Below are 9,137 nucleotides of genomic sequence, written 5' to 3'. Positions count from 1 at the left end.
TATCCTGTGTGTGATCTGTTGATTAAATAGCGTGCAGATTGTGGTTGTCCTGTATGGCTAAGCTGCAGAAGACCTTTGTAATCGCTTGGCGAGTTAAATCCAACATTTACACCATTTAAATGTTCCACTCAGTACTACAGTAGTACTCAGTAGTTTTAATGGAAGACATTCTTAGGCTAGTACACTAGGTTTGAGTGTTTATAGTCTTCAGGCTGACTGGGGGGGCAGGGCTCCAGGACTGGCTGGGGGCGAGGCTCTAGGCCTTAGAACAGTCTGGTTGGGAGGCGGGGCTCTAGGCCTTAGAACAGTCTGGTTGGGAGGTGGGGCTCTAGGCCTTAGAACAGTCTGGTTGGGAGGCGGGGCTCCAGGACTTAGAACAGTCTGGTTGGGAGGCGGGGCTCCAGGACTTAGAACAGTCTGGTTAAGAGGCGGGGCTCCAGGCCTTAGAACAGTCTGGCTGGGAGGCGGGGCTCCAGGACTTAGAACAGTCTGGTTAAGAGGCGGGGCTCCAGGCCTTAGAACAGTCTGGCTGGGAGGCGGGGCTTCTGGACTTAGAAGAAGAAGCACATCCACGTCATGCGTCAGCAGTGGCTATCCTGTGATCTTGGGCTAGGCTGGTTAAATATGAAACCATCTCTGTAAAGACTGATTCTGTGGCCTGTTCCTGAAGACTACTGCGCTCCTGAGAGACTGGAACACACATGGAGAGACGGACACAGCCGGGACGTCGTTAAACAAACCAAACTGCATCACAAAGACAAAGCAGTGTGGAGAAGAACAGTCTGGACCATGTGAAGTAGGTGGTGGAATGAAGCTCAGGTGGGAGATGTGGCTTGTGGGAGGGTGTGTCCCAGCCGCTAAATAAAGAAATTCATACTGAGCAGTGAGGTAAGATGAACACATGGACTGGGAGATTTCATGGCGTTTAAACCAGTTAACATCGGAGCAGCACTGATAGAACACGGTGAATGAGAGAACCTGTTTCAGAATGCCACCTGTTTTCATACATAAAGTTTTTTTTGCAGTCCGTGTGTACTATAGAACAGTGTGTATCTGTAGAAGTATTGCGCTGTGGGTGCTGTCCTGTAGTTACGCCCTGACGTCATCCACAGATATTGGTTTAATGCGATGTATGTCACATGTACTGTCTGAGATATGTAAGAGTCCACCCTCCAGACCTGCAGCCCCAGTGCTGTAGTGAAGCCCCCTCAGGACAGAACGTGAGGACAGACCCCCGGGACAGACCCCCAGGATAGACCCTGAGGACAGACCCCCAGGACAGACCCTCAGGACAGACCCCCAGGACAGACCCTCAGGACAGACCCCCAGGACAGACCCCCAGGACAGACCCTCAGGACAGACCCTCAGGACAGACCCTCAGGACAGACCCCCCGGACAGACCCCCAGGACAGACCCTCAGGACAGACCCCGAGGACAGACCCCCAGGACAGACCCTGGGGGGTGGCAGCAGGCCAGACGACAACCCCAGATCTGTTTCCCAAAGTTGCAATTCTGTCCCGTCTGGTGACATCTGCTGGGTGGCTACTGTAACTGCCCTCTCGGTGTGAGCTGGTCCTTTGAACCGCACCGTCATATGGATCAAAGCGCTCTGCTCCCCCTCGCTGCAGCATGAGACACTCTGGCTAACCAGCATCTGCTCTCAGTCACTGCCGTCATCAGCAGCATTAATCATAAGCTCACGTATGCCATATTTTCACTCTAAGTCTTCACTCTTATGTTATATTAGGAGAGATACTGTCTTATTGCTTTTCATTAGTGTGAGTGTGTTAACAGGTCTGTGCATAACAAGATTAAGCAAGAAAATGAGATAAGCGATATTTTACATTTATGGCATTTAGCAGACGCTCTTATCCAGAGTGACTAACAAAATATGACTTTGTTTATTATTCAGAACCGTAGCGAGCACAAACAAGGGTCCAAAAACGCACTGATACTGGGACAAAACCAGAAACAAGAACCACTGCTGAAATCTGAACTGGGAGATACAATACTATAAAATATAAAACACTTTGAGTGCTATTACTAGACAAGGCAGTTCAAGTTAAAACATGAAATCTTAAAAGTGCACGATCAGTTTCAATTGAAATGCTTTCAGTCAGCATCTGAAGGACAGCCAGTGTCTGCTCTTCAGACAGCCGGTGGAAGTTCATTTCAACAACTGATTCTCCAAGTCGGAGAATATTACTTAATTCAATATATAATATTGTGTTACAGTACTAGTGCAATCTGTTGAAGTATTGCGTGGAGTGCGTTACCTCTTCTCAGCCACGAGATGGCGCTGTGGGGTAGCAACGCGTCTATGATGGAGATGTCTGGCGCTTTACAGCTAAAAACGAAAACTTAAAACTGTTCTCACCTCCTAGATAGCATCTTCATTTGCTTTTTATAAGTAAAAATATGTATTACACAAAAAAAATACCAAAACATTCATGGGCGACTCCTTAATTTCTTAATTAATTAACAGGTTTTGGGCAGTAGGATATTAAGAGTCCTGATGGACTGCTGGAATAGCAGATTTACTACCATCTACAACTTACAACTACAACTATGTGTCTACATGAATCTATAACTATAAATATCTGTAAGATCTTTATAAGATCTAAGGATGCCTGTCAGTGGTCAGAGTCGACTGCTTCGGTCTACTGCTGATGCAAGAGAAATCGATCGATATGCGGAAGTTTATGTTTCAGCGGTCGTGTAGCTGAGCCAAAGATACGTTTGAGGACAGAAATAAACGTGTTACGTGTTTCATACTGCCACAGAAAACACACACGCGCTCTTACAACGTTGTCGGGAGCGGAATATTTATGACACGAGTGAGTTTCGGCGTCTAGTGGAGGTAAGTTGGCCGGGCCGGCTGTTGTCAGACCTGCGACGGTGCCGCGCGCGCTCGCGCACCGGCGCGCTGCGCGTGAACGCGGGCGCGTGCTGCACAGACGCGGCCACAAGTTCCGCTTAAACGAGACGCGGCGGGCCCCCCGATACCGCCGTTTCACCGACGGGAAGATGTTGTTCACCGAGCTGTGCTCGATGTCTGTTTCTGTCCGTTTCAGGCGCGCAGGAGCATGACGTGTAGATGAAGACTGGATTAGGACGTGTGGACTAGATTAGGACGTATGGATTAGGACGTGTGGATGAGTACTCGTGGACTAGGACTCGTGGACTAGGACGTGTGGACTAGGACCCGTGGACTAGGACCCGTGGACTAGGACCCGTGGACTAGGACTCGTGGACTAGACTAGGACGTGTGGACTAGGACGTGTGGACTAGGACGTGTGGACTAGGACTCGTGGACTAGGACCCGTGGACTAGGACCCGTGGACTAGGACCCGTGGACTAGGACTCGTGGACTAGGACTTGTGGACTAAGACGTGTGCATCCATCTAACGGGATGCACGGAGGCGGGGGGGATCCGTTTCGTGCAGTCTTAACCTCCCTCTCTCTAGATGGTGGGGATTAGGTAATGCTGTCACGGATGTCCAGTGGCAGTGCTGTTGTCGTAATCCCACCACGGTAACGCAGAGTCGCTTCAGTCCACCGACAACCACCGACACCATGTCGACCTCCTGCGGCCCGCGCTCCCCACCGGTCTTCACCGCACACCCCGGCTCCGGTGACCCGGTGTCCGGTCAGACGGCGGAGCGGGCCCTGTACACGTCCGAGCAGCACGCCGGCGTGGTGCTCGCCCAGATGAACAAGATGCGGCTGCGCTCGGACTTCTGCGACGTCCGTCTGCTGGTCGGCGCGCGCGTGTTCCAGGTGCACCGGCTCGTGCTGGCCGCCAGCGGGCCGTACTTCGCCGCGCTCTTCTCCGGAGCGATGAGCGAGGCGCGCGAGGAGGAGGTGCACATCGCCGGGGTGGAGGCGCACGTGTTTGAGGTTCTGCTGGAGTTCATATACACAGGTAGTCGTCGTAGGAGAAACATCTGAAAACATCTGAGTTGTAGCTCGTGGTTATATGGTTGAGCTTAATAACTAATAACTGTTTCTGAGGCAGAGTAAGTGCTCTCTCTCTCTCTATCTCTCTCTCTCTATCTCTGTGTCTATCTCTGCCTCTCTCTCTCTCTCTCTCTCTCTCTCTCACACACACACACACACACACACTTAGATGAGTATTTATGTAAAGAGACGAGAGAAAAACAACATTTCATAACACATTCCCATTTGTGTAAAAGCCCTAAACACATTTTTTAGTGTGACTGAGCGTGGCACGTAGACCCACTCGGTGTTCTCCTCTGTGGACGCTGCCGTCAGGTTCCATCTCCGTGAGCGTGGAGAACGTTCAGGAGCTGATGGTGGCAGCAGATATGCTGCAGCTGTCTGAGGTGGTGGCCATCTGTGGTGAGTTCCTGCGTGTCCACATGGAGCCCTTGAACTGCGTGGGTATCTATCAGTTCCTGGATCAGATTGGCTTCATGGATTTGATGGAGTTTACAGAAAACTACATCCATGTTCACTTCTTAGAGGTGAGTGATTTGTACATAGAACAGACTAGTCTTTAAACAACTTTAAACAGCTCTAAACCCTAACAGCTCTTACCCTAACCAGCTCTAACCCGAACAGCTCTTACCCTAACCCTGCCAGCTCTAAACCCTAACCAGCTCTTACCTTAACCAGCTCTTACTCTAACCAGCTCCTACCCTAACCAGCTCCTACCCTAACCAGCTCCTACCCTAACCAGCTCTAAACCCTAACCAGCTCTAAACCCTAACCAGCTCTTACCCTAAACCCTAACCAGCTCTAAACCCTAACCAGCTCTTACCCTAAACCCTAACCAGCTCTTACCTTAACCAGCTCTTACCCTAACCAGCTCTCATGCAGAAGGGTTATGAATCTCCTTAAGGCCCGTGTCGTATCTCTAACTGGGTGTGTGAGGGGGAGGTGTGAACACTCCTAGTTCTCTGATTGCACCTGTACCTGGGTGTCAGGTGTGTGGGGGGGAGGAGTTCTCCAGCCTGTCGAAGGAGCAGCTGGTGCGTCTGCTGCGTAGCGAGGAGCTGCGGGTGGAGGACGAGTACCAGGTCTTCACCTCCGCCATGGACTGGCTGCTCCACGACGTGTCCCACAGGAAGAAGCACGTGGTGGAGGTTCTGGAGCCCGTCCGCTTCCTGCTGCTCTCACCTCAGAGGCTCTTCAAGTACATCGAGGGTGAGTGGGCGGGGCTTGTACGGAGTGGGCGGGGCTTGGTGTTCACGCCACTAGTTCTGTACAAATTTACGTAAGGCTGTGTACATGATTAAACAATGTTTGTCAATTTTAACTGAAAGTGAGAAATGGTATTTTTTTGCCTAATTGTAATTGCACATAAAATAAAACATTTTATAAATGATAAACAGATTATATTCAATATAGTTTACACTGTAAAAGTACTTAGATTTAAGGACTTGTACAGTGTCATTTATGAGGACAAATCAGTCAGCAGTCAGGTTTGTCCCCTCAGGTTGTTTGTCCCCTCAGGTTGTGTGTCCCCCTGTGTGTCCCTCTGTGTGTCTCAGTTTGGGCTTTACTGTGGCCGTCAGGACTGCCGGTCTGAAACTAGATTGTCCTTTAACCCGGTCTGCAACCTTCCAGGTATTTCTGACTTCAGCCTGCGGGTGGCGCTGCAGACCCTCCTGAAAGAATACACAGAGGTCAGCAAGTCCCCGAAGGAGAACAAGACCCTCAGCCTGCTCCAGCCTGCCAAGACCAGGCCCAGGAGAAAAGCCCGCAAATACCTCTACGCCATCGGTAGGTAGAGTGTGTGTGTGTGTGTGCACGCTGGAGTAAGAGTGTGTGTGTGTGTGATGGGTACTTACACACTTCCCCCTCCCTCCACCAGGGGGCTACACGCGTCTGCAGGGGGGGCGTTGGAGTGACAGCAGGGCGCTGAGCTGTGTGGAGCGCTTCGACTCCTTCAGCCAGTACTGGACCACCGTGTCCTCCCTGCACCAGGCCCGCAGTGGGCTGGGCGTCAGCGTCCTGGAGGGCATGATCTACGTGGTCGGAGGTCAGAGTGAACGCCTGTATGCACGTGTGTTGGAAGGTCATGTGCGTTGGAAGGTCACGTGTGTTCAAAGGTCACGTGTGTTTGGTGCAGGTGAGAAGGACTCCATGATCTTTGACTGCACGGAGCGTTTTGACCCCGTGACCAAGCAGTGGGCCGCAGTGTCATCGCTGAACCACCCACGCTGTGGTGTGGGCCTGTGTTCCTGCCACGGGGCACTCTACGCACTTGGTACACACACACACACACACACACACATATGTACACACACAGACACACACACACCCGCGCGCACACACACACACTCGTACACACACACACATACACAGACACACATACGTGCACGCACACACACACACACACGTACACACACATAGAGACACACACACACACTCATGTACGCACAGACAGACAGACAGACAGACAGACACACAGTTAGACTGCCATGGAGGTGCATACAGTGTTGGTCAGACTTGTCATTTTCTGATGATTATTACAAATAATGTCATTGATAAATATCATCGGCACCTCACTCAAACCTGATCCTGGGTCATGACCCTGTGTTAACTCAAACCTGTTCCTGGGTCATGACCCTGTGTTAACTCAAACCTGATCCTGGGTCGTGACCCTGTGTGAGCTACAGGTGGTTGGATTGGTTCAGAGATTGGGAAGACCATGGAGCGCTACGACCCCGTGGAGAATAAGTGGGAGGTCATTGGGAGTATGCCCGTCCCACGCTACTACTTCGGCTGCTGTGAGCTACAAGGTACCAGCCGTACTTACCTGCATCTGCCACAAGGGGGCAGCTGTTTGTATTCCCAATGCTAGCCAAGCTACTACACATTTGATTTAGTGGTAGTTTATAATCACAGTACACAAAGTAAACACCATTTGGATCAAACATCGCTTGAGTCATTTATTGCCATGGTGATCTACAGGATATTGTCTGTTTAAAATCGTTTTTTAAGGCCTCATCTACGTGATTGGGGGCATCAGCGATGAAGGGGTGGAGCTACGCTCGGCTGAGGTCTATGATCCGATTGGCCGTCGCTGGAGCGCCCTGCCTGTGATGGCGACCCGTAGGGCGTATGTGGGCGTGGCCTGCCTTAACAACTGTATCTATGCTGTGGGCGGGTGGAATGAGGCACTGGGCTCCCTGGATACTGTGGAGAAGTACTGCCCAGAGGAGGTGGGGCTTGTCTGGTCGTGACCAATCAGATTTGGCTAAATAATTTGTTTTAATAATTTTTTTGTGGATTGTAATTATTTTTCCACTCCACACGCTCCTGTCGGGTGGAAATAAGACGTGTTGGTCTCGTCCTGCAGGAGAAGTGGGTGGAGGTGGCGTCCATGATGGTGGCCCGTGCGGGCGTTACCGTGGCGGCAGTCAACGGGCTGCTCTATGCGATTGGTGGGCGGTCCTCGAGCCGGGACTTCTCCGCACCAATCACAGTGGACTCGGTAGAGATCTACGACCCCCACCAGGACACGTGGGCCGAGATCGGTAACATGATCACCAGCCGTTGCGATGGGGGCGTGGCCGTGCTCTGATGGACCCCGCCTCCAGTTAAGAGCTGCTATCATTGGTCACATTGTAACATTGAGTGCTGTTGTCAACTAAAATGATTAAAGTTGGTTCCAAAATATTTAACATGTTATAAAATACGTATACAGCACTTAACTAAGGCAGTGTTTCCCAACCAAGTGCTCAGAAACACTGAACTAAAGTACTAGCTAAGTGTTAAGGTACTAAGGAAGTTTAACTTTTATACCTGTTATAACTGATGTACAAATGTTTATATTGAGAGGAGACAGCTAGTTAATGTTGGCCTTAATGAATCATTAGTGATATTCACAGCGAACAGATGAATCTGATCTGACTGATCAAACACGAGTGGTCGATGTACTGGCCGTGGGCTGAGCACAGACGCTTCTGACACCACGCTGGTTTACTCTCCGTTAGCCTTGGAAGGCAGGCACAAGAGTTCACGTGATGGCACAAAATGAAGCTCACGTGACCAGCGCAACAGCGGCAGCAAGAAGCTCATACGTGTGCCACAAACATGGCAGTGATGTGACCTGGAGCAGCTCGTGATTCTTGTCCTCCTGAATTTCACGTTGACCCCTAGGTCTTTCAGATGACCCCTAGGTCCTTCAGATGCCTCCTAGATTCGGTAGGGGTCGTGCCTTTTTAGATCAGAAGAGCCACGTTTGTTACATGCACCAAAAAGTGTAAGAAGAAAAGATTTGGTGAGTGTCTGAACTTAGGACAACCCTTTGACTGGAGTACTGAATGTGAACTTAGGACAACCCTTTGACTGGAGTACTGAATGTGAGCGAGACCCACATTTCTCATGGGTCTGATTTTTTTATGTGGACTCTTCTAAGACTCTTTTTGTCTGTTATGTTCATTGGTGTTCCAATACCATGACGTGTGATCATCACGAGTGATGTATTATGGGTAATCACACCTCGGACTTCAACTTCTTCTGTTACACGTAAGTGGGAGGAGTCACCGCACTATAAACAGATCACAGATCTGTGTAGGAACATCCCCAAACTTGACGTACGTGATGCCGGATTTACCCCCTTGTTTTAAGTCCTAGAGCATTACATCTGTGATAAAACAGCGTACATGTCCATGTACTGATATAACTGTCAGTTGTAGTTGCTGCTTCTGTCCAGGTGCGGCAGTGTTGAGCAGGAAGTGATGCGAACACTGCTGCTCGTTCTGCGCTTCTGAACAAACGTGTGTGAATTTTCTCTCAATGTGTTTTCGTTTTTCAATAAATAAGTCTACTGGCTCAGAGTCTCAGCTCGGAACGTCACCGTGTTGTGGCTGTGTGGTTTTTCAGTGTCACCGCTAAGACGGGTATGTGGAATCGGTCTGTTAAAAACACAACAGCCAATCGGAGTTCTGCTCACATGTCTGAGCCTGCGTCAAAGTGATGACCTTTAAATTTGACCTTTCATATAAACCTAGAAGCCACCGTGTCATGTACATGTAGTCTGGAGCTGTCCTGTACCTGTGCTAGTGCAGCGGGCCGTTTTCCTGAGCTGTGGTCCCAGTGGGTGGTGTTGGGTGGTGATGGGGGGGTGTAGCGCTCTCATATGGGACTACAGGCCAATCCCC

The 9,137-nt window shown here is 50.3% G+C and overlaps 1 protein-coding gene across 1 annotated transcript; it reads left to right on the top strand.

Moving 5' to 3' along the window:
* Positions 1-2,629: 2,629 nt before the first annotated feature.
* Positions 2,630-8,832, top strand: ipp (intracisternal A particle-promoted polypeptide). The gene is made up of 10 exons (XM_076972338.1): positions 2,630-2,860; positions 3,075-3,925; positions 4,276-4,487; positions 4,950-5,169; positions 5,593-5,748; positions 5,840-6,007; positions 6,098-6,235; positions 6,648-6,770; positions 6,973-7,193; positions 7,331-8,832. Exons 2-10 carry the CDS (start codon positions 3,577-3,579, stop codon positions 7,553-7,555), a joined length of 1,812 nt encoding a protein of 603 aa, XP_076828453.1. The 5' UTR covers positions 2,630-2,860; positions 3,075-3,576; the 3' UTR covers positions 7,556-8,832.
* Positions 8,833-9,137: the final 305 nt, after the last annotated feature.

This window comes from Brachyhypopomus gauderio, chromosome 14, assembly GCF_052324685.1.
Source record: "Brachyhypopomus gauderio isolate BG-103 chromosome 14, BGAUD_0.2, whole genome shotgun sequence".
In the NCBI taxonomy this organism is placed as follows: Eukaryota; Metazoa; Chordata; class Actinopteri; order Gymnotiformes; family Hypopomidae; genus Brachyhypopomus; species Brachyhypopomus gauderio.
This window is presented reverse-complemented; position numbering and strand designations above follow the sequence as displayed.

Bases quoted from the DNA above. Each gene is read 5' to 3' on its own strand.
- ipp (XM_076972338.1), top strand. From the start codon at position 3,577: ATGTCGACCTCCTGCGGCCCGCGCTCCCCACCGGTCTTCACCGCACAC. The intron at 5,170-5,592 runs GTGAGTGGGCGG...GCAACCTTCCAG, and splicing joins GCTCTTCAAGTACATCGAGG to GTATTTCTGACTTCAGCCTG. The intron at 6,236-6,647 runs GTACACACACAC...TGTGAGCTACAG, and splicing joins CGGGGCACTCTACGCACTTG to GTGGTTGGATTGGTTCAGAG.